General features: G+C 49.8%; 1 protein-coding gene across 2 annotated transcripts in view; it reads right to left on the reverse strand.

Annotated features, from left to right (window-relative positions):
- Positions 1–335: 335 nt before the first annotated feature.
- The window catches only part of ep300a (EP300 lysine acetyltransferase a), a 30,032-nt gene continuing 5,166 nt past the window's right edge, over positions 336–25,201 (reverse strand). The window contains exons 4-31 of one of the 2 annotated variants that reach the window (XM_084485977.1): positions 24,733–25,072; positions 24,194–24,307; positions 23,106–23,342; positions 22,671–22,776; positions 22,035–22,160; positions 21,147–21,264; positions 20,611–20,752; positions 17,754–17,828; positions 17,233–17,330; positions 16,736–16,933; positions 15,970–16,443; positions 15,052–15,454; positions 14,437–14,555; positions 14,066–14,129; positions 11,923–12,098; positions 11,149–11,237; positions 9,767–9,847; positions 9,393–9,449; positions 9,138–9,215; positions 8,893–8,960; positions 8,391–8,541; positions 7,950–8,096; positions 7,339–7,452; positions 6,800–6,965; positions 6,251–6,418; positions 5,713–5,874; positions 5,190–5,471; positions 336–4,827 (exon numbers count right to left, since the gene is read on the reverse strand). In XM_084485977.1, coding sequence (XP_084342103.1) covers positions 1,480–4,827; positions 5,190–5,471; positions 5,713–5,874; positions 6,251–6,418; positions 6,800–6,965; positions 7,339–7,452; positions 7,950–8,096; positions 8,391–8,541; positions 8,893–8,960; positions 9,138–9,215; positions 9,393–9,449; positions 9,767–9,847; positions 11,149–11,237; positions 11,923–12,098; positions 14,066–14,129; positions 14,437–14,555; positions 15,052–15,454; positions 15,970–16,443; positions 16,736–16,933; positions 17,233–17,330; positions 17,754–17,828; positions 20,611–20,752; positions 21,147–21,264; positions 22,035–22,160; positions 22,671–22,776; positions 23,106–23,342; positions 24,194–24,307; positions 24,733–25,072 — 7,701 coding nt within the window. In that variant the 3' untranslated portion in view covers positions 336–1,479. Of the gene's footprint in view, positions 4,828–5,189; positions 5,472–5,712; positions 5,875–6,250; positions 6,419–6,799; positions 6,966–7,338; positions 7,453–7,949; positions 8,097–8,390; positions 8,542–8,892; positions 8,961–9,137; positions 9,216–9,392; positions 9,450–9,766; positions 9,848–11,148; positions 11,238–11,922; positions 12,099–14,065; positions 14,130–14,436; positions 14,556–15,051; positions 15,455–15,969; positions 16,444–16,735; positions 16,934–17,232; positions 17,331–17,753; positions 17,829–20,610; positions 20,753–21,146; positions 21,265–22,034; positions 22,161–22,670; positions 22,777–23,105; positions 23,343–24,187; positions 24,308–24,732; positions 25,073–25,201 lie in introns of both variants that reach the window. The other variant, XM_084485976.1, reaches the window with a different exon arrangement.

The following is a 25,201-nucleotide window of genomic DNA, read 5'->3' on the forward strand; positions in this document are numbered from 1 at the left end:
CCATTTTCTTTGTACAGTAATAACATTAAATAGAACCTTATTTTTCGCGGGGCGGTTGAGAAGAGGGGAAACGGGGAGGAGCAGAGAACACTTGAACGATTATGAAAGACTTCGGAGAAGAATTTTCATGGCCGAAATGGACCTTCTCTGAAGCCCAACGCCCCATCTTTTACATCTTCCTATATATATATATATATATATATATATATATATATATATATATATATATATATATATATATATATATATATATACATATATATACATATATATATATATATATATATATATACATACATACATACATACATACATACATACATACATATACACACACACACACACACACATAAAACCTTTCCATAATCCATCCAATTTGCAAAAGAAACAAAATATGGTCTGGGTACCACCAATTCAGCTGGCCATTGTTTTCAGGGAGAGGGGGGCGGGCCGGTGGGCGGGGCATGGGGGGGTGTTATTAAGAGGCAGTGCACATTCAAAAGGAGAAAGGAGAGAGGAAGGTGCAGTTGGGGTGGGGAAATGGCTCCAAGGACCACCTCCATCATTGCTTTCCGGCTGACATGACACCTGGGGGGGGGTCCATAGCCCACCCACCATCCCTCCACAACAACGTTTCCATTAGCTCTCTAATCCCCTTACAACTGCCATCGTGGAAAACTTGAAACTAGGAAAACGGTTTGTACGCGCACAGCCGCACAGCAATGAAAACAGATCATAATAATAATCGTAATAACAACAAGAGAATGTGGAGATAATAGAAGCAGCCGCTGCAAAAATACCGTCTGAATCCTGGAAGGGAAGATATGTTTTACAAACCAAAACCAAAAGAAACAAAAACCAGAGCGCTTAAAAAAAAAATAAAGGATTACGGAGAAGTTTGAAATTAAAAAATAAAATTCTCTGCAAAACAGATACAATCATGACTGAGTTACTGGAGGATAAACGAAACCAAAAGGAAAAACCATAAAATGTACATTGTATCAACTCGCTTTTAGGTATTTTTTTGCCACATTTAAAATCTTAAAAATATCCATAAAAAAATTCTCAGTCCCCAAAAATATTGTGTCTTAGACTAAGGAAGAAATAGCTCAAACCCAAAATACCACAGCTTCCACCATTTTTTGTACACAATTGGCAAAAATATATATATATATATATATATATATTAACAACTATAACTTACCATCGCTTCTTAATTTAATCATTTATTGACTTCTAAAGATTTATGTTGCATCTCCCATAGGAAGGAAGTTTTCAGTTTCTTTTTATTTATACATCAGAAAAATATTTAAATAAAAAATAAAAAGCTTAAAACCCCCCAAAAGACATCGTCCCAACATTTCACGCAGTTCATCCTCGCCGGTACGGGAGAGAGAGAGCGGGGGTGGGGAGGGGGGGTGGGGGGAGGCGGGGTCAGAGCATCAGCAGAAGGGAGGGCGGGTCTTTCTGGAGCCTTGGCTAAATCATGTCTAAGCTATTGTGGTTAATGTTCGATCCCAGCTCCTGGTTGCTGTTGCTGCCATTGTTGTTGTTATTGTTGTTATTATTGTTGTTATTGTTGTTACTGCCGCCCAGCATGTCCAGCTGCGGGGGCGGTGCGGCGTGCATGGCGGCCATCCCGCTGAGCTGGGACAGGATGGCGCTCTGGTCGGCGTTGTACTGCTGCTCCGCCGTGGTGCCCTGCTGCTGCTGCTGCTGCTGCTGCTGCTGCTGCTGCTGCTGCTGCTGCTGCTGCTGCTGCTGCTGCTGGGCCTGGGGGTGGGGCTGGGGTGGCGCCATGTGGTGCTGCCCCAGGTGGCCATGGTGCGGGGAGCCCGTCTGGGTCTGTGGCGAGATGCGGTGGGGCGAGGGCTGAGGCTGGGCGCCTGGCTGCATGCGAGGCGAGGGGCTGGAGCGGGGCGGCTGGGACTGGGGCCGCGGCGAGGGCTGCGGCGACCGCACCTGGCTGCCCAGCGACCCGCCCGCCTGGAGGTGGGGGTGGGGTGACTGGGCCATCTGCTGCTGGGGGCTCATGGGGCTGCTGTGCTGCGCCGGGGAGCCCCCACCGAGGTGCTGCTGCTGCTGCTGCAGGAGCCTCTGGTTGAACACCTGTTGGAGCATGGCCTGCTGAGGCCCACCACCCCCCTGGGGGGGACCCTGCCCTGGGCCGGGCTGCAACTGTGGACCCCCCGGACCTCCGCCGCCCCCTCCATCTGGACCCTGCAGCCCAGACAGTGAGTTCTGCTGCTGCTGTTGTTGTTGTTGCTGCTGTTGTTGTTGTTGCTGCAGCTGGAGCCTCTGCTGTAACGCCACGGCCACCTGCTGGGACATAGAATGGCCTGCATAGCCCTGCTGACCTGGCCCACCCTGCTGGGGCCCTCCCTGTTGGGGGACTCCGCCACCGCCCGGCTGGGGCTGGGAGCCAGGGGCCATGCCCGGCTGACCCTGCCCAGGCTGCATGAAGCCCTTTTGGGCTTGTTGCTGGAGCCCCTGCGGCTGCTGGAACTGCCCGTGGTTGGCCATCTGTTGTTGTTGTTGTTGTTGTTGTTGTTGTTGCTGCTGCTGCTGCTGCTGTTGTTGCTGCTGCTGCAAGTGTCTCCTCAACAACAACTCTCTATACTGGGGATTCATATTGGACATGTTGCCTTGCTGTCCTGGTTGAATGCCACCCTGTTGTTGTTGTTGTTGCTGTTGCTGCTGTAACGCAGCCATTTGCTGTTGCTGCTGAAGGTTGCCAGGCAACATCGGTCGCTGTTGTTGTTGTTGTTGTTGCTGCTGCTGTTGTTGCTGCTGCTGCTGCTGCTGTTGCTGCTGTTGCTGTAGTTGTTGGAGCTGAGCCATGGTGGGCATGTTCCCTCCGGCTCCAGCCTGGGCCATGGTCATCCCTGGCTGGCCGCCCTGCTGTTGCATGGGGGCCATTTGGCCAGCCCCAGGGCCCCCGACGCCACCGGCACCGGGGGGTAGGCCCCCCGGCGGGCCGGCAAACCTCACTCCTCCAGGGACTCCCTGCGGTGGAGGGGGCCCCCCCCTCCCGGCCCCGCCCTGGTAGCGGGCGGCCCTCTGCTTGATGAAGGCGGCCATGAGCACGGGGTTGGCCCTCAGGATGTTGAGCACCTGCTGCTGCTGCAGTGGGGAGCTGGGGGAGCGCAGCGTCCGCAGCAGGTCCTGCAGCGCGGCCTGGGGGAGGTTCCCCGAGCCCGCCGCACCAGCCATGGCTGCAGCCGCCCCCGCCGCCCCACCAGGACCCCCTATCAGCTGCATCAAGCCCCGGTTTCCTGCCGGCTGCTGTTGCTGTGGCAACTGCCCCTGTTGTTGTTGTTGTTGCTGCTGCTGTTGTTGTTGTTGCTGGGCAACCACTTGCTGCTGCTGAGGCGTCATGTGAGCCATCATGCCGGGCCTCTGCTGGGGGGTCATGCCAGGACCACCGGTGCCCCACTGCTGGTTGGCGGGAGGCAGCGGACCCCCGGCCGCCTGCTGGGCCTGCTGCAGCTGCTGCTGGACCTGGGGAGGGAGCTGACCCTGGGGCCCTCCCTGCTGCATGCCTGCCATCAGGCCAGGCTGCTGGGGGTCTAACATAGTCCTGCTGGCCCCGCCCTGGGCCTGGGGGGGCATGCCCTGCATCCCCACCATCCCACCTCCCTGGAGCTGCATGCCCATCTGCCCCTGGGGGTTCTGGTGGTGGGGATGGGGGGGCATCATGCCCCCCTGGCCCTGCCTCTGGAGGATCTGGGCCTGGGCCTGGGCCATCTGCCTCTGGGTCTCTGCAAGTCTCTGGATCTTCAGGGCCGTCTCAACCGCCGCAAGAGGGGGCCCTTGCTGCGGGCCCTGCCCGGGCATTGGGCCCTGTCCTGGGTTGGCTTGTTGCTGCGGCTGCGGTGGCGTGGCGGGGCCCATGCCAGGCTTTCCCAGGGACGGGTGGAGCGGCGAGGCTCCTGGGGGTCTGGGCGTGTACGGGGGCAAGCCCCCCGGGTGCTGCTGCTGTTGGAGCTGCTGGACGTTGGGGGGCTGCTGCTGCTGCTGCTGCTGCTGCATCTGGGGAACCATCTGCTGCTGGGGGGAGCCCATCATCCCCCCTCCACCTCCTCCACCCATTGGAGAGAACTGGTGCATGTGGTGTCCAGGCGCCATGCCTCCTCCTTGCTGCTGCTGCTGCTGCTGCTGTTGCTGCTGCAGCTGCTGGAGCTGCGGTTGGTGGGGTCCGGGGGTCCCCATGCCCCCCATGCCCTGCTGCTGGGGCATATTGCCCTGGGTAGGGGTTTGCGGTGTGGGGGGTTGCGTCCCCGCAGATGTCGGGGTGCTGGGGCCCGTGGCGCCGTTGTTGTTGGGCCCCGGGGAGGGCAGGCCTCCGGGGGGCACTCCCATGGGGGCCTGGCCCACCCTCTGCATGCTGGCCATCCTGCGCCGCAGCATCTGGGCCTGCTGCAGCCGGTGCTGCAGCTGCTGCTGCCGCAGCTTGTGCTTGATGTTCAGGCAGAAGGGGACGGGACACTTGTTCTCCTGGCAGTGCTTGGCGTGGAAGCAGCACAGGGCGATCAGCTGCTTGCAGATGGGGCAGCCGCTGTTGGTCTTCTTCTTGCAGGCCTTGGTGTGTTGCACCACGCGCTTCATCTTCTGGCAGGACGGCAGCGAGCAGTTGGCGTTTCGGCACTGGCAGGCGTGCACCAGCGACTGGATGCAGCGCTGGATGCTCAGGCGCCGCGAGTCCCCAGGGTTCTGGGTGGCGGCCGCCGCCGCATTGCTGCTCTCGTCGTCCAGGCCCAGACCCAGCTTCTCCATCTTGTGCTTGTGGGTCGTCGTGCTGTAGCAGGCGATGCACAGGTCGTAGTCCTGGTGGGTGAGAGAGAGAGAGGGGGGGGGGGGGGGGGGGGGGTTAGGGATGTACACAGGCAATCAGAGCCCAGCGGTCTGAACAGCACACTAAATATTCAGTCACGGATCAGCTTCTATGTTACCTTCACCGCACAATGGAAAGCTCCCCTACAGTGCATTAAAAAGTGACAGAGTGGACACTTGTTTCTGCTCTCTCTCAACAATTGTTATATGGTTTGAAATGTGTTATCAATTAAAATATATTGGAACGAAGACTAGCACCATGAAAAACAACATCACTCCTCAGCAACCAGCAAAAGGCGCAGCGGAGAACACAGTAGGAAGACATCACGGGGGCCGCGGCGCCGGCGGTGTCTCACCTCGCACACGGTGCAGTGGTAGCGCGTCTCCACGTGGTGCTTGCACTCGTTGCAGGTGTACACGAAGCGGTCCTGGCTCTGGTTGTGCAGCTCCACCAGCATGCACATGGAGCTCCACAGCGAGCGCCGCAGCGAGCTGAACTCCAGGTGCTTGTCGCGGGCCAGCGTCAGGAAGGCGTCGCGGCCGTCCATCAAGTCGCACGCCATCAGCCCGTCGGGGTCCGTGATGGGCGGGAGGGTGTTGGCCATGGGCGCCGCGATGAGCCTGATCACAAAGAACACCTGGGGGGGGAACCGGAGGAGGGGACAGGGGGCGGGGCAAAGGAGGTCAAATGAAAGGATGACGGGTGAGTTCTTGCTCAAGAACATTTGGGTTTGAACCCAGAACCTCTTGGCTGAGAGCCCAACACTAACTAGACTATCCTGCCCACCAAAAGTGGTATTCTTATTTGTATTTGACATTGTTTCGTTTAATGAGTAGAGCAGCACTCCATGAAGCCCGAGTGCTCTCCCCGTTGTGTACCTCTTTGTGTTTCTCCATGGTGGCGTAGAGCTTCTGTGATAGGTCGTTGGAGACGTTGGGCATGCCCGGCTTCTTCTTATTGGCTCGGCTCAGGCTGCTCTTGTTTTTACTCGTCTTCTTGTTGTTCTTCTTCTTAGCGTTTTTACTGTCTCCTTTCGCGGCCTGGAGGGGGAGCAGATGAGGGACAGTCAAGCTATGCGTAGAGCTGGTATTGTTTTAGCCAAAGGGACTCAGTGACTCTAGATACATCTCCTTAATGCTAAGCTGGACTGTGGACTTCAACACAATGCATTCCATTTTATCCATTACATGTACAACACAATACTCCAATCAAATCTCTAAAATTGTATCCAATTCCTTTTTAAAAACAGGGGATTTCTGATCCATGTGACTACAGTCCTATGCATTTCAGAACATGAATGACATTACTTCCGAGTAGGAGTACGAGGAATTGGGACTCTGATTGTTCGGACCCCACCAGCCCGGCAAAACCATTTCCAGCTCCTAGCCTTAAAAGGAAAGCAGGTCTCATCCTCACGTCTATGCTCTCGTTGCAGGTGCTGTTCTCCTCCCTCTTGCGCTCCTCCTCCTCCTGCTCCAGCTCCTTGATGCTCTCCTCCAGCACGTTGGGCCAGAAGTCGCCCTCGAAGTAGGGCAGCTCCTTGGCACTGGTCAGCCGGTCATCCTGGGCCTGCTTGAAGACATCCTGGAGAGGAGGGTTAGGAGGAACGAGGGGACGAGCATTAAGGACCGGTTGGGACGCGAGTGAGTGACAAATGAATCAGTGAGTGAGTGAGTGAGTGGGTGAGGTTTAGCTGGTTTAGCTTTATAGACGCATGAGGAAAAATGGGAATGTTGAACTAAAGTGATGATCTAAAATGATGTGGTACAGTGAGGAGGTCATCCACTGTAGATTTAAAAAGCTGCTTCAAATGTCCACCACTGAATCTAATGACGTTTGTACCCGGTGACGTTTAACGGACATGGTTTGAAACTGGACCATGCGGGTCAACATCCATTCATCCTATCGGTTCTCACGTACGTGTTCTCCACCCCAGGTTGTGTGCGTTCGAACAGATAGTGGTACCTTGTAGTCGTGGACGATCCTCTCGGCCACGGCCTTGTCCAGCATCTTCTTGTACCACTCCTGCAGACGCTTGGGCTTGGGGATCTTCTGGTCCATGGGGTGGCAGTGGAAGATGTAGTCGTCCCCCTCGCTGGGCGGACAGGCCCAGATGTGGCCCGTGGTGTAGCTGAACAGGAGAGCAGGTTGGGGTCAGTGTGGTGGGGGGAGAACGGCAGCAACAGCCGTGTACGTAGGAGAGCAAGTGGTGGGAAACGGGACCGACATCTGATGCCCATGCTGGTTTCGGATCTGATTACAGCATTTGTTCAAAAGGGCAGCAAAGGACACGTTCTTACACTACCGATTGAATATGATGCTTGATACCTTGAAACTGATATGCAGTTTAGATACTGATATCAGAACTACATAGAGGCTAAAAATATCACGACAAAATAATTGTTGTACATTGATTTACTAATAATAACGTATTTTCAGCCTTCGTCAAAACCAATGAATACTGGTTCAAAGTTGAGGATAGAGGATAGAGGACATCTACTCACCCTAGCTTCTTGACATACTCCAGGTAGCCAATCAGAATCTCGTGGTACACACCGGTTCTGAGAGCACGGGGCCGGAAGAAGTGGACACTGTCCAGATAGGAAATGTACACCCGCCTTGAGAGGAACACACCCCAAGCACACACGTTAACAAACAAAAACCGAAGCATAACACCATCAGACACAACAAGCTGTCTCAAAAAGGCTTTCCTATCAAACAGTCACCGCTTGTTCCAGCGATTTGTGGTGGCACGTCACTCTGGGACAGAATGTCCCCATGTGATTTGGTGTTATTCCAAAGTTAGTTATTGTGTCAAGAGGTGTCACTTTGGTGTGGGCCCGTTGCTAGCACCTCTTGGAAATCTGAAGGTGACAACTACAAAGGCCTTTAAACTACAGTAGTAGCAGTTCAATTACACCTTCTCAATTATTGAGAGGGTGGTCTTTTTTCATTTCATTCATTGTACTGTTTGCCATGTTTGTCATCATCATCATCATCAACATCGCTCTTTAAACAAAAGGAAGCAAAATTCGAGGGAATCATTTATACAAGAGACAGAAGTCCTTATTTCTAGGCGTCCATGCGGCCCCTGGCAGCATGTGTAAAGGCTCACCTCTGGTTGGGAGGGGGGCAGTCCGAGCCGTACTCCTGGACGTGCATGCCGAAGAAGCAGACCTCGGCCCCGTCCACGTCCTCAAAGGCAAACAGGGCTTTCGTCCTGTAGGGGAACGACTCCGACATCTCCCCGTTGTCCACAAACCTGGAGCAGAGCACATGGACGGGTTACCGGGACATTCACTTAAGCGAACTAAACTGCAATGACCAGAAGCTTTTCCCTTTTCCTCAAGATTATAATTCTAATATAATTTGCTGTTGCTACTAGAGAATTACTACTAGCAACAGCATACTGATTTGAGAAACTTCCTACTTACCACAGATAAATAAAAAAACAAACCCTCTTAGACCCCCCAAAGACTTGGACTTGGGACTTGGAACTTGAGCCCCCCTCCCCGTGCTGCCCCCTGTCAGACCCGCTGTGGGTGCGTTCCCATACCTGGACTTCATGCCGGGCTTGACCTCCACGACCTTGTCTGAGACGTGGACCACGCGGATGGCGACCTCCCCGGCCTCCGGGTGGCTCTGCCTCTTCAGGTAGTCGTTCACCCGCATCTCCAGGAAGGAGCCCAGCTTGGTGGGGGGCAACCCTGCAGCGCCCACACAGAGCACAGCTTAACACTTTGTTTGTTGGTCGATAGCGCAATGCAGAGGGTAAAAAATAATAACAGCTTTCCAAAACAGCTCCCTGAATAGTGAATACGTAGTGCAGATAGCATTCAAACTCTGAAAAAAGACTCAAAATGAAATATGTCGAATATATACATAAAGCAAACCACTACATAGGTGAATCTTAATAAAAAGGGTTGTGAAAATTGTGGTGGAATCAGCGATTCCCACCGACCAATGCACTCACATCGTAAACATTAAAATCAGAGGCCGTTGCATCTCTTGGAGTCGTTGCATCCCCAAAAGTAACAACTGAAGAGAGGTCCACTTACGTTTAGCTGCGTACTTGTTCTCCTTCCTCGTCTTGTTTGTCTTCTTCAAGCAGCCATCACATACAAAACTACAGAAACAGAGCGCAGGGAAACGGGAGGTCAAAGAGAGTCAGATCAATCTGGCACTCGGATGGATTCCTTGTTCAATACAAAAACATGAACCCTCAGCGGAGACATTCAGCCAGAGGCAAACGCTGTATCCATAGACTCCAAATGTACTCATTCCCCCCAAATCAGACACTCACCCTAGTGGCCAGATCGTGTCGTGGTGCAAGACACAGATCTGATGCATTCTACGTCCACAGTCTGAACATTTCACAAACCTAGAGGAAGAAAAGATGAGACAGGCTCCATTAAAAATTACGGCAACGGCAAAAAAAGACAGCAGATGTCTGGAAGCTAATGTCGTAGCCTCCCTGAGCCTATTTATTTTTGAATACTCGCTGTATCTATTGAACCGATGATACAGACTACGAACACAGCACCATCATGAGACTTACTGTTCGGGGTCCAGTGTGTCATTTTTCTTCTTCTCAAACTGATCTTTGTTAATCGATCTGCAAAGGAATAAAGAATGTGTATCAGAAACGAAATATTGTAAACCATAGTGCCTCAAAAGGTAGTTCAATAGTTGACGCAAGGAGACAATGTATACATAAAAACGTCTGCCTGAATTAACTATTGTTAAGAATTGATCAACATGTAAAACACAGCATCTCATTAACAAAACCTATTCACAGTATTGGGCCCACAGTGAACTTCATTAATGTGTGATCATAAGTTGATCAAATCAGTTATATAAAAAACAAAAAACTTTCAAATTTTTTAAGTGTGGACCATGTTGTGCCAGTGAAACATATAAAGGTCCACTCACGTCTGAGGCTGCGTGGGGTCGTCGCCCAGGGAAACCATCTCTCCCTGGATCTCGTTGAAACACTTCTCACAGAAGTGGTACCTGTTAGCGATAAGCCCAAATTTTGGTGAACTACACCCGTTTTCCGCACAGCCAATCACAGACAGCGCACAGGAGGGGCAGCCACCAATCAGGACACGACATGGGCAAGGCAGGGGGCAGGACAAGCAGGGCAGGCAGGAAGTAGGAGCGCAGGACAGCAGGGAGGTCATCATCGAGACGGCCAATCATGGTTTGGGATTAAAAAAGGCACGGGGAGGAAGGGGGGGGGGGGGGGGGGGAGATGGTGGAGTAGCAGAACAGTGATGTTTGTGATGGGGGGGATGGGGGGGAGAGACATGATTGGTCGAGGTGAAAACAAGCCAATGCATATATGTTTATATATGGCATTGGAGAGAGACACCGGACAGGGGGAAGTGGGGACCACAGACAGGACAGGACGAACATTGAGAACAACATAGAGCAGAATGCCGAAGCAAAGCACTGGTTAGAGATCTGGACAACGACAGGATGAGCAAGAGCCCCGCCACAGGAAACATAGCAGCTTTAAATGGAGGGGAGGGGAGGAAGGGGAGCAAAAGGGGGGGACAAAATGCAGATGCTGGACACATATGAGAAATGGAAAACACAACATTGTATGAATTTGCATTCATACAAGCAGTTCATCTTAAAGCTGGTCCTTTGCCTGTTGCACTGGGGCCATCTGAGGCCATGAGTGCATGTGTCGCTAGCAAAATGGCAGCAGATCACAAGCTGAACAAAACATTTGGAGGAAGACTGTGAGGAGAACACCTACGTCATCTCCCTCTTCCTTCCCTTAAATATCTTAATGTGAATGTTTTTACGTAAGTGTTTCACTTTTCATTGGGATTGCGTAGTATTTATAATTCAATACACCCAATGGGCAGAGCAAATTGTGTTACACAATTGATGTTTTAATAGTTCAGAGAAATATCTTGTTTTAGCTCAAATGAGGAAAAAGGACCAGTTAAAATGGCAGTGCATTAGGCAGGAAAGTATACATATAGTCCACATCGATCGGACACAGGTGGTTGAACATGGACATAAAACCAACCAACCTGTGAAACACAATTAAATAAATATTGTGCCTATCGCTCACACTTGTGTGCATCTAGCAGAGCAGAGGTGTGGCTAAACATTTATTTATTCACTGACAGCTGTACCCCTCTATTGATCGTTCATCCATTCACCCACCCATTCACCCGTGAGTGGCCTCACTTAAACTTTAAATGGCAAGCGGATATCGATACCCCTTAATATCCACCCACCCACCCACCCACCCATCCATCAGACTATCACGAGTGCCCTGCCTCCCTTCATACCTGTTCTGGTAGCTGAAGTAGGCCGCGTCACGGGGAATGGTGCACAGCTGCTTCCCATAGCAACACAGAGTCTGAGGTGAGAACTCCAGCTGGGGAACAGGAAGAGAGAAAGAAATGTGAGGGGAAACAAAACACGACTCACCGCGATAATGACCACCCTTAACACAGTTTTGTGGAACTGGGATTAAGGGGGTTTGACGTGCCGTTGTGTTGGCCGCTGTTTGTTATTTGGTCCTTTGGAGTGCTTTCGAACCTTTCTTCATCTCAACTCACTCAAGTGTGGGGCCTGGTCTGGCTATTTTAAACAGCACTTGAGTGGTTGGTTTGTAATAAATGCTGCCAAGTCTGTACCCAACAAGCCTTACACAAAGCAGTTTACCGCCAATTAAATACAACTTTATCTGGTGGGCACGGGAATGCCGGAGTATTAATGGTGTCACTGTGATAAACCATTAACAGGAGAAAGAGTATAAATATTGCAACACAATGTAGCTTCTCAATTCCATTTTTACGTCTGTTCATGAAACTATGATTGCATTCCAGGTCCTCTCCACCTCCCTGCCTCGCCCCTCTTTTACCCTTAATCTCCTCTTCATCCAAGTCACCTTCCACCTACGTTACCTCCTCCACCAATCCCTCCCTCCTTCCATCCACCCTACTCTCTCCTTCTCCCAGTCCACCTCCTTCCCATCTTCTTCCTCCCTTCATCCACTGCCTCCCTCTTTCCCTCCATCCCACTCACTCAATCTCCCACTTCCACTCCCTCCGACTCACCTTCCTCCCGCAGCAGTAGCCCAGGCCCTGCATGACGGGGTCGATCTCCGCCTCAAACACCTCCGCAAGCTTGGAGCAGTACTTGTAGACGCGCGACGTCTTGCGGTTGTACAGCCAGGCGTTGTTGAACATCAGCCAGATGTCGTCCACGTACTGCCAGGGCTCCTGGTATTGTCCTGGGAAACCAGAAGATGGGGACCATCAGATGCTTTTATTCTGAACCGACTAGCAGTGCATCCTGATACATGCCATCAAGGATCAGGTAGGGGTGAGGGCTAGTCAAGATACCAGACAACTCTGCAAGGTCATGTTTTCTTTGCTCTGGCATATGTGTCTGGCCCCTCTCCAGTTTAGCCAGATAACCAGCAGACCTGGCACCAGTCGGTCAAATCACAACCGTTTATCAAAAATGGGGCGGGTTTGATACGATGACTATACAGAGGAGTGCCCAATGGGAGCGCCATTGAGCTATTTTCATAAGCAACAAAGATGGCTGCCTCTGATGTGTCACGAGTTTCGTCTGATTGGATGTATCCAATTGCGTCCAGAGGCAATTTGGTCTGCACTTGTTAATACTAATTGGAAAGTGAACTGAGAGGTTCCAGACTGTTACGCATTTGCGAATTGGTCTTGGGACGTCAGGCTAGGTAAGGATATATACAGTTAAATTGCAGCCATTAGGGATCGATCCCAGTACTTATTATGAGACTACCCTGTCCAAACACTACACCACACAATTAACAAGACAATCAGACAAGGCAGGCTAATTTAAGAATCTGCCATAGTATTTATTTAAAGGTCCCATGACATGCAACCAGGAGTGGTGTGATTAGCCGTTACAAGCCATATTGGAAAACAAGTGGGCGTGTCCACCTAGATGTGTGCTGGATAGATTAGTCTACCAAGTGGACAGTAGCAAACGTTGCTCATCTATCCATCACACATCTAGGTGGACACGCCCACTTGTGATGTTGTAAGGGGCAGATTTCCAAAACAGCTTGTAACAGCTAATCACACCAGACCTGGTGGCATGTCATGGGACCTTTAAAGATCCCATGGCATGCTACTTTATGGATGCTTTTATATAGGTGTTAGTGGGCCCCTAATACAGTATTTAAAAACGTTCAAGAAATTCAGCCTTGGTGCAGAACTACAGCCACTACGAGCCAGTCCCACAATGAGCTTTCCACAAACGTGCCGTTTTTTAGATGCGGGTCAAGATGGAGGATGGGGGTGTGGCCCTGAGCAGCTCACGGCCACGGTACCATGCACTAGTGTTTACACTGAACACTCCGGGTGCTCCGGCGAGAGACCTGGAGCTCTATATCTAAATAATATCATGTTATATATAGATATTTACATAATATATATTATCATAAGCTGTGTGCGCCCCCGGATGATATTATGAATCTCAAATGACTGCGTCGGGTTCTCCGACGTCTCTGGTTCTTCCACTTCCACGTCAATCTTAAGTACAGACTGAACCACGAAATGGAGGAGAAAAGGATTGTTGCCTGCGATTGTCTCCCCCACTACGAGTATCGTTGTGGAAATACAAGAGACGTCAGAGAACCCGGTGCAGTCTAGTTTTTTCACCAAATGGGAGCTTTACACAAGCTTGCGTTATTGTGTTGCGTGTTATGCGCCATAACACCAACAGCAGAATGGTTATCCAAATAACAAAGTGTACAACACACATGTGGCGCTCGCACGGTCATAGCGCATTGTCTCATTGGCGGGCCAAATTCTCTGGGCGGGCCAAGCAGAGGAAGGGGAGGGTAACCAGGCCCCTTATAACGACATATGGGGTCAAATTCCAAATCGGCGCATTTGAGCTTTCATTTTTTCAAAAGCGAAGCAGTATACCTAGTGCTCGTTTTACACCTAACGCCATTTCTAGCCACTGGGGGACCATAGGCAGGCTAGGGGAACTCCTCATAAAGTGACATTTTCATGCCATGGGACCTTTAATATAGACTAAAATAATGACTTATTGTGAATCAAATTAATCATTGGCCGCAGCTTTCCATTTGATACAGACATTAAGCCAGAGAACCAATTGAACAGGGATTTGGGAACAATTTGCCTTCGGCCACGCAACCATTTTGTTCCCATGCTTTGGCAGGCACCAAGAAGTACTGACCTGTGTCCAATTTCCGCTTGATTGTCGACAAGTCCATGGGAGTCTTCACGATATCAAAGTAGTCCTGCAGGATGAGACGAGCAGTAAGCTCAAGATCAGTGGGGACCCAACCACAGTCTCGTCCAACAAGTTTTCAACCAGACTACACAACTCCCAGAGATAAACTGGCTAACCAGCATCCTCCAAAATTGAACAAATATTTATTACTATATAATATTTTCGGAAAAACAAAGTCGGAAAGTAGTGGAGGGATAAAAATAAATTTTAAAAAGTTGTATCCATTTTTTGGAGTATTTAACACATTTTCTGTCAAGTCCTTTGTAGCTGAATCTTGTGGCAGAGGGGGACATCTCTGTCTGTGAGGTACGTACCGGTATGCAGAGCAGTTGGGGGTCCACTGGCATCCTGAAAGGCAGGGACTCTGGGTCCTGCCGGTACAGAGACTCCAGCGTTGGCATCAGCGCCTGGCGGAGCTCCTCTGGTTTGAAGACTGGATGGAGAGCGGCGGCAGAGAGGAAGGAGGACAGACATAATTAAGCAAGTGGGGGACGACCTTTAGATTGGAGACGTTTGTCGTTGTAACAGAACTGTGTTAAAAGGGCCGTCCCTGGATCTCGACGAGAGGTCGGACACTAAAAGGTTTTAAGTATAAACATGATTTATTCATCTCCATTGTTCCAAATGCTCCACCATGGGGCCTGCCATGGCTCGCTCACAGTGACAGACAAAAACCCCCCATCTGGCCAGCCGTATCCCGGCCAGGGCGACAGTGGGGGATTGTCTAGTTGCAAAGATGGGTAAAAATGGAGATATAATTATTCATATTTAATATTTTGTATGTTGGCCCTTGGCAACCACTTCAAGGTCCTCTGCAACCCACTCATCGAGGCACACACTGTTTAAATAGACTTGCTTGCAAATGCTTCAATTAAAACAGGCCTCTTTCTCGCTAACCAACGTTCACAGCACCCACTGCCGGCACTCACTCTTCTTCTTATTGGCAGCTTCCGGCGACTCCTCCTCCTCCTTCGGCTCCTTCTTCACCTCCGCCTTCACCTCCGTTTTCACGTTGGCCGACGAGGAGGACGACGACGGCGCCGATGACGTATCCATGGGAACGCCCTTGCCGCCCTCCCCCGAGCACTCCTCCTTCTTGACCTCCAGCTTCACCAGGGGCTTCTCCTCCGCCTTCACGCCGCCCATCTTGCCGCCCTTGGAGCACTCGCCACTGTCCTCGTCGTCATCCGGCTGCTGCTTGACCTCTGTCTTGGGCTCCGGCTGGCCCGACGAGGCGTCCGACTGGGCCTGCTGTGACGAGTTGTCCACGCTGCTGACCGACGCTGGGGTCAGCGCCTGGCCGTCCGCATGGAAGGAGCCCTTCTGCGACAGCTACACACAGACAAACACAAGAGGGATCAGAAGAGCCTTAAGCGTAAAATAGACTGGGGCCGCGGCGCGTCCTGTGCTGCTACCAGTGCTGCTTCTAGTGCTGCTTCTAGTGCTGCTTCTAGTGCTGCGATGGTACTCTCGTGGAAGGAAGCCGCCGCAAGGACTCCCCCAACCTAATCTCGGACCAAGCAGCCCTACTTTGTCATAGCAGAACTTCTGGGGGGTGAGGGAGTCTGCAGAGTTTAGATATTAATCTTAGGTCTGATTTGTGGGACTACACCCAACCCAGCTCCACCTATTTCTGCGTCAGACCATGACAGCCCTTTGCCCCAGTTTGCACGGTCGTGTTGGCTACCATCCAAATCGAGTCGTGTTTGGGCGGTCCATTTTCGCTTTCAATTTCAGGTCCATATCAACAGACCAATCATGAGAATCTTTAGAACATAATTTATTTTTTAACTCTTATAGGTGTCACAGCATGGGATGTGCATTCCACCAGACCTGCCGGTACTCACCGGCGTGCGCGGCAGCTGAGCGCTGTGCGGCGTCATGCTGGAAGTGAGTCCAGAGTGGGAGGGAGTGGTGGAGCCGGCCGGCACAGAGTGCGGCTGGAGGGGCTTATTGGAGCCGGGGCCCTGGCCGTGCTGGGTCTGCTGGAGGGACGGAGGGGGCGGCAGCTGGGGAGCGTTAGGGGTGTGCGGCTGAGGGGTCAGGGAGCCGGCTAGCCTGGGGGGAGTCTTGTGAGGGGTGGGGGTGCGGCTGCGTGCGGGCGATGGCGAACTGCCGCGCATGGCGCCAAGGTGAGGGAGGGAGTTGGGGGGTTGTTGGCTGTTGGACGGTGGCCCGCTGAGCGTGGTGTTGGGACCCACGCTACCCACACTCTGGGGACCCATGGGCCCCACGGAGGGAACCCCGCTGGGACCGCCTGCCGAGCCGGGCTGGGCCAGAGGACTCGCCACGGGGAGAGAGGGAGGGGTGCCCATCTGTGTCTGGAGATAGGAGAGGGGGAGGAGACAGAGACCGTGTACGGATGAACATTGCTTTACCTTTTACTGTCTGGATAGAGACTAGCAAGTGTAGCAAGTAGTATCAATTAATTGACTGAACATAAAAAAGTATTCCTTGTTCGGATTAAATATAATGATAATATTGTATAAATTACAAGTTATAATTGGCTTAATAGATATAGATTGTGATTTGTCAAAGTAAACGTATGTTTCCTATGCCAATGAAGCCTGTTGAGTGGAATAGAATACAAAGAGCAGTGCTGGGTGACAGTACCTGGGCCATGCCTCCCTGGGGGCCAGGCTGTGGCAGGCCAGGCTGGGCCATGCCAGGCTGGGCCATACCAGGCTGGGACATGCCCTGCTGCCCGCAGCCCACGCCAGGCCCTGGGCCGGGGAACTGGCCCTGGGACAGGTACTGGTTCTGCAGCTGGTTGACATTGGGCTGGTCCATCCTGGATCCCACCATCCCCATCTGAACAAGTCGGAACAAGAGTTGAGTCTTAACAACTCCAGTACAATGAGACCCATTCTGATTGGTCCAAGAAATGTTCTAACAGTACTCTACTGGTCATTATTGCCCTTTATAGCTACTAATTTCATAGCATTAAGAGACAACATTTCAACAGCATACACAACCAACAGTCCCCAACAATAGGAAATCAACCAGCTCCACACAGAAACATGTATATAGTAGGTTTCAAGCACCAGACTGTTAGCCGTACCAAAGCTACAGTCATGGTTCTGTAACGGACAGTACTAGATGAGCCGTACCTGTCGCGGGCTGACCTGGCCGGACTGGCCCATGGAGAGAGGGGGCGTGGAGCGCTGGCCCAGTCCCTGCATTCCCATCTGATTGAACTGGTTCATACCTACACAGACGACCCAATCACAACCACATGGTTACGGTGGAAAAGCTGAATACCTTCTCATTTAAGTCCAAAAACTAAAGTGCCTAAAAAAATCTTCTGATTACTTTATTAACTTTGATTACAAATTACTTTGAAAGTTACCTTTTGGCAATCTGTAAACGTTACTTGGACATTTTTAAACTGCAATGTCCATTGCAGTTTAACTTTAGAATGTAGCTAAGACTTTAAAAGCGAAGACTTTTAAAAAACAGTTAAGTTCCAATTCGTTGGCGTGCAAGCCTATAATGACAGGGATTTGTGGCAAGCCTTTTCTTATTATCAGACACTGCTGCGGCATGTTGCCACGGTTACTTGGACTACTGACAGCACGTGGAAAATCAATGTATTAGCCTTGCGAATAAATCAACTATTAGCATTGCCTACCTGGGCCCTGCATCCTATTGGCCATCTGGTTGGATCCTACAGGTCGTACCATTGATGGGTCCGGGAGTGGACCATCTGTGAAGGACACAAGGGGTGGACAGGAAAGGCTATGGTCAGTGCACTCACACCTAGGGATGAACTCCAGTTAATAAAAAGATGGAGACGGTCTACGGAAATAGCATGTGAAAGACTGGAGCCACTCGGGTGGGCCGTTGTGTCATTCTTAAAAGGGAAGCCAAAACGTTTTTTGTTGTTTTAAATGTGGCAGTATGTCTTATATGATGTTACTAGTACTTCTCTACTCTATGCCATTGTATCACGGTTACTGAAATAAGGCAATCATTTAGTAAAAACAGGAGTAAAAGCCTTTGTTTTTGCCAATCTCTGCCAACCAGTTTGTAAACATTGCACTGTGCTCCAAAAGCATGTTCTTTTTGTGACGTTGAAGAGCCTGTTAGTATACTCTTTGACCTCACGACCAAGGGACACCGGCGGCGAGTTTGGGTGGATGTGCGGAGCCCCGTCTGGCCAGCGGTCGATGTTGATCTTCGTGTCCGAAAATGTAATGATTCTCCGAAAACTTTTAGTATAACGCCTCAGTGTGTGGCACTTTTAATATACATCGCTCATTGTGATCGCACATTGCATACACAAAGACGGTACTTAAAAAGTATCACAAAGTTGCTGTTTGTTGTTACCATGGGGATAACACAGTCCCCCCTCCTTCCTAGAACTCTCAACCCAAAACACATTTATTATAATCTCAGTGTTGTGAATTAGGGTTTACACAAACTTTAAGGCATTTGGAGTGAGGTTTGTCCTAGAGCAGGGGTTTTCAAAGTGTGGGATAGTGAGCCTCCCCTAAGAGAACTCAAAAGCATACCGCCCCCCCTTCACCCCCCCTAATTATTATTGCTATTATTACTGTTATTGTTGTTGATTTGTATGTTCCACACAGGCTTAAAAAAGGTTTTAAACAATAAATGTTATACACATCTTTGTTTTTATAAACATCTTAAACATGTTTGTATGTTCTTAAACATATTTTTAAAACATTTTAATCATCTTTATCTGTGTATGTGCTTAAATATCTTTTAAAACACAATCCAGTGTTTCCCACAGACCAGGTAGCAATGTGTGGCGGATTTGTTGACGGGGGGAGGGGGGAGGGGGCGCGCGATTACCGGCTGGCGGAGTTGTTGAGGTATTATCGATAATAGAAAATGCGGATCATTTTCTTTCTCGTGTGTCTCGTTTTTCGCCCGTGCCTAAAACCGCCACTGCTTATAATGCTAAAGCCCAGTTCAGACCAAAGATTCGCGACGCAACTGCTTGCAACTCGCGACTCCTTGCGACGAGACGGGCTGAGACGTTCTAAAAACTGGGCAGTTCACACTGCTGCACCGGGCGGCGATTAGTTTTATTTTGGTTGAGAGTAGGCTAGAGTTGCTGTGTTTCGCCATTCTCCACTACTTCTGCATTGTAGTAATTCGCTGGAGCTTAGTTTGTTTAGATCCCGCTAGTTGCATTGCATTCTTTCGTAGTGGCGACTTCTCTACTGCAAGGGAAGCTCGGCTTCACCTAAAATTTCGAAAATTAAATGGTCAGATATATACTGTTGTGTTCACATTTCATTGATTAAAAATGCGTTAGAACACGTCCATCTCGAAGACGAGTCCGTTCAGAATCAGCTGCTTATCGCGGGTCGACTGACTCGATTTCCTTCTCATACACTTACGTGTTTAATTTGCGTGTGTTTAGACAGATGGGCGCGCACACACACGCGCACCAAGCATCACCCGCATTCATTCATTCTATTAAATACTCACTCGCGGTAAAACTATGTTTTATCACGATCAACTACTCATCAATCCTAAAAGTAATGGGCTTGTACACGATGTCTGGGTCAAGAACATATGTGTTTGCTGTACGGTGTTTACAGATGCATTGATTTAAAAGTACAACTTACCGCTGTATCAGCTGTTCTTTCCCAAATCATTTACCAATCATTTACCATAAAACTAGATTTCGTTTTGGAAGCCTGGGATATACTTTGCTCGAATGTATTATTGTTATTATTATTTTAACGCATGGCATAGCCTACTACTTCATTCATGTTCATTCATGTAGGGAAAAAAAATGTTTCCACAATCCACACGCTATTTCTATGCAGTTTCACACGTATGAATAATCTTTGACATCATAATATTTAACATGCAAGTGTAGTGGTGCCTGGTTGCTGCGGAGGAAAATCAGCTTTGCGCCGGGTGCAAGCAACGACACACGCGTCGGTGTAGAAAGTCAATTGCGCCGGGCGCAAGATAGGGCCCTTCTGTTTGGCGCACATGGCTAATTTGCATACGCGCACAGGACTGTAGGAATGGGAACATGTCGGGCTGGCAGCATTACGGGGGCGCGATTACGGGCTGGCGGAGTTACATTTAAAAATCGCGTAAGTAAAAATAAATAAGAAAAGCGGAATCAATTTGTGGCGCTCGTTGTTCAATCTGTGGCGCAGCGCCACACATTGGCCTATGTGTGGGAAACACTGCAAAAAATCGATCAATTTTGCCACTCGCCAGATGTTTACAGTTTTTTTTTCTTTTTTTTTTCTCTCGCCGCGCCTCCCCTGAAACCCTCTGGCGCCCCCCAGGGGAGGCGCGCCTCACACTTTGAAAACCGCTGTCCTAGAGTACACTTGTCACTCACACATACGTTTCTCACACACACAAATACCTGACTTTAAGGTGGCAACTGTTATACCGACCAGAATTCTTTAAATGGAAAACTACTGGTGATCCAGAATTATGATGAGGCCCACAAAAACATCAGGCCTAGAGCACGGGTCACCACTTACTGGGAGCCATTCCGGTGGGGGGCTGGCCCATGCCAGGAGGCCCCAGACCCAGGCCCTGCTTCTGTAGCCGGGTCCGCCTCTTCTCCTCCAGCTCTTTCTGGATCTTGTAGATCTTCTCCGCTAACAGGTGGTAGTACTCCGCCTGTGGGGGAGACGGAATCGAGGGGACAACAGATATTGAGAAGTGGGAGAGAAGGAGAGAGGGCATCCTCATCTGTATCTCATTTTGTATTAATAAACCTCCTTTAACTCAGAATATCGTTTTTGTGCCTTTTTTTTTGCTATATTTATTATTTATATTATGCATAACCTTTTTCAAAACTGTTTATTCCATTTTTTTTCTCCCACCTTTTATAATTCTTTATTATTTTGCCTTTTTTACAAGCAAGTAAATTCTTTAATAATCCCCTAAGGGTCAATTTGGTAATAAACTAGAACTATTCTCATCTATGGCAATATACATTAATATTTTGATCTGCCAATAAAGCTTGTTTTGAAAAGAAAGTGAGTCAGAGATACAAAGGGAGAGGACTCACTCTGCTGTTGGCCGAGTCGTACATGTCTCCCTCCACCTTCCTGGCGTAGGCCACCAGGTTCTCCATCCGCCGGTCCTTCAACGCCGCTGGGTCCGGGGTGGGGAAGATGGCCTGCACCCTGCAGGGTGGAGGAAGGGAGCGAGAGAGGTTAACAGAATATGAGAAGGAGAGAGAGCGAGAAAGAGAGATCTGATGCGAGAGTGAGTGAAAGTCAAGAAAGACGGAGAAAGTAAGAGGAAGAGGGAGGTTAAATGAGGAGGAGGAGGTGAGGAGAAAGGAAAGGAAAAGCTAGTTCCTCTCCTTTCAAGGGGAATGGAAAGTGGGGGATTGCGGGTGCAAAAGGTACCAGGTTTGGTTAGAACTGAAGAAAGGATGGTCAGTATAGAGAGGAAGAGTCAGAAAGAAAGCTCAGAAAAAGAGAAGCAGTGATAAGATCATAAATCAGACTTTAGATTACTAATCTGATGGCAGACAAACTGGTTCAAAATCGGGGTGAATGGGGCGTTTCTCTTTCTTTGCGCTTTATATTTGAGACAACCAATCAGGTTGCTCGAGGCGAGGATCTGGAAGTGCGTTTATGGTAATAACAAACTCGGTCAGAAGTAGTAAACTGTGCACCGTGCCGACCAGCCACTGTAGGTATACACTTATTAAAATCCCCTTTTGATAGCTTAATCTACTCTGGTAAATCAGTTTAGAATAGGTCCGTAACCAAACAGGAAACAAGGTGCGACTCCAGTTTTTGGCTCACAGCCCAGGCTCTGTGCCGTCTCCGCCCCCCAGAAGTTCTGCTCCGTATACAACAGAGTAGGGCGGCTGGATCCGAGATGACTAAAGAACAAGAACAACACAACACGTTCATCATCCAACACGTCATCAGACACCTACAGTTTGTGCACCAAGTGGTTGCGCAGGTCCTGCGTTATGTCCTCGTGCCAGTTCTTCCTCATGCCGAGGGCCGAGGGCGGTTGGGCCGTGGGCATCGAACCCACGCCTCCCGTGTCATTCATCAGCCTGTAGTGGAGGGTGGTGGGGAGGAGAAAAAGGGGAAAAGATAAGGAAGAGGAACTAAGGATCGAATGTCTCCAGAATGTGTGTACACATGTACAACATAAACATATGTGGTTTGTGGTTCGACAGTAGTAATGGAGCATAATTATGTTATTAATTGTTTGAGGTTTGCCGGTGTGATTCTGAGCTATCCTTGGCAAGAAACCTACATGGCTTTCAACAAACTGCGTGAATCCAACGTTGGTGTGTGCGTGTGCATGGGGTGAATGCAAGGCATTCATTGAATCTAGATATTTTAGGCTTCTTGGCGGTTTGAAAGTGCTATATTAACGGCATCCATTAACCGTTTTATATCTGTAGCAATAGAGGCCCCATTACCTGTATGGTGCAGTCTCTAGTCCATGTGACACTGTGAATTCAGCTACCGTATTGCATACACCCTAGTACTACAGCACATCAGAGTGAGATGTGGTGCAATTGGTGTCCGTGTGTTTATGCAGGCTTATCACTCACCCCTGGCTGTTCACATTTAGGTGCATCATGGTGTCCTGGAGCAGGCTGGCCTGTTGGTTCTCAGAGGGAAGCCCCACGCCTCCGTTCACTCCCATAGCGTTCGCACCTACAAAACACCACGATATGGCGATGACTCGCAACGATAGCCTTGGTTTACATTGCAACATAAGCCGTGAGGGAGCATATACACACAAGCGCAACATCGACCAAAATGCTACAAATAACAACTAATGAGTGATGTCTTGTTCAATCCACCCTTTGAATCCATAGATTCAACGCTTCAACACTAAACAATAAACTATGAAAATCTATGCACCAAGACGTTGACCAGTAGACACTAGAATGACTTGGCCAGATTTCATACACCTGCAAACACCACAGAAGAAGAAAATATTCCAGGAGGACTCCTCGAGTCATCTGATCGGCTCAACTCACCCAGGTTTAGTGACCTCATCCCTGGCTGGCCTTGCATGGCCTGGCTGGGCATATTGGCCTGTGGCGTCGGCCCCTGGATCTGGTTCCCCTGGTAGGTGAGCCCCAGCGCTGCGTAGGCCCGCTCTATGGAGCTGGGATCGATCTGGCTGGGAGGGTTCAGGTTGGGGGTGCTCGGGGGTCCACCAGGGACCGATCCAAGCGAACTCCCGAGACCTGGACCTGCACCACCCAGTAGAGCTGAAGGGGCAGAGAGAGGCAGAGATCCATTTATAGGGATGCACAGGTCAAAATCTGCTTCTGGATACCATTGACTATTTAGTCTTTTAGCAGGCTCTTCAGTCTGAGTGATTTAAGGTCATTTATTTTAGATACATTTCATTGACAAAAGGCCAAGTAAAGGTTAGGCGTTTTGTTCAAGGGGGCAATTCTCCTTTTATTCCAATAGTAATAGCAATTACATATCTTGGCGGTTACATTTGATCATTAGAATGTTTGAAGACTTCAAAGGGGAATATTGTATTTATGAAAAACATGGGTAGAGACTAATATTCTCACTTTAGTGACAATGTAATAATAATATTTTGTCATACATAAGTACCCCTGCAGATGGGTTATGGAAGGAAAAAGTTGAGGAACTCAGTCCCTAAACCAGAGATTAGTTTTCAGAAAAAAGACAATAGTTTTCTCAACTTTTGTTTACCTCTTTTGTTTACCTACATTTAGGTAGAAAATATTCCTCTTAGAATATAATGAGCGCTGCTTTAAACATACGCACCACAGCTATGCACTACAATGGGAAGCCCCTATAATGAAGAATAATAAGTTAAGAAACATAATAATGAATTAATATTCTGCAGCGGTAGGGCCCTTCAAGCCCTTAGCACCATAAAGCTGAGGGAATCACCTATATGGCATTAAAAACTGTAAAAATTAGAAGGTGGTGGAGGCAGTTCTACTTGAACCCCACTCCCATCATGGACAAAGAGGGCGTTGGGATCACATCAGCACAGTAGTAGTCGGACACAATGTGTGGTACAGAAAGAAGTAGTAACGTAGTAACGACGTCATGGTCAGATACCGACACTCACACTGGGGGTTCCTCTTGTCCCCTGCGTTCTTCAGGGGCAGGCAGACAGGGCAGTCGTGCCGCGTGCAGTTCTTCCAGTGAGAGATGATCTGCCGTGACGATGCACAGTGGGCCACTGAAACAGAAACACAACGGTCAGGCCGACAGAAAGCAAAATGGCGTTGGACGATTTTTAACCCACCGCCGCGGTTTCCGTCCAAAATATTTGGGTGAGCTTTGGAGACGTTGAACCTTAAATAAGTTACTTTTCAAATAACTGAGCGCTGCATAAATGTATTATTATTACGCAGAATCCTTTTACCAGAAGCGATGACTGCAGTTTGTATGCGACAAAAACGTGTGCTTCTCAAAGCATGGTATCTCATTCACATGTTGGATGGTGTCGTAGTGGTCATCAGAAGCTAACACACACACACACACACACACACACACACACACACACACACACACACACACACACACACACACACACACACACACACACACACACACACACACACACACACACACACACACACACACACACACACGTCTACCCACCCTGGCAGTTCTTGCCGGCCTGGCAGTGGGTCATGTGGTTGAGCACGTTCTTCATGGTGCGACAGTGGGGAAGGTTGCACTGCCGCACCTCGCCGTTCGCCTGCTCTCGCCGCTGGCACTTGTGTGCGTGGAGCAGGAGCACCAGCTGCTGCTGGATCAGCTTGCGTTTCTCCGGGTCGGCCGTAGGCGGCGCCCCGGCCACTGCTGCCGCGGCCGCAGCAGACACCTGCTGGGCGCTTTGCCCCACAAGACCACCCTGGACGTTGGGGACCAACCCTGGAGCCCCACCCACAGCGGGGCCAGGGGGGCCAGCCACGCCTGCTTGTGACTGCTGGGAGGCCTGGGGATGGAGGAGAAGGGATTATGGTACAGGTATAGGGTTAGGAAATAGTTGTCATACAGTGTGGAAATGTGAGACGGTAAGGACATCGGGCGTAAGGAGTGGAGAGGAAGGATGTGAAGAAGTGAG

The sequence above is a fragment of the Micromesistius poutassou genome (genome assembly GCF_964030765.1).
Source record: "Micromesistius poutassou genome assembly, chromosome: 21".
NCBI classification, from domain to species: Eukaryota; Metazoa; Chordata; class Actinopteri; order Gadiformes; family Gadidae; genus Micromesistius; species Micromesistius poutassou.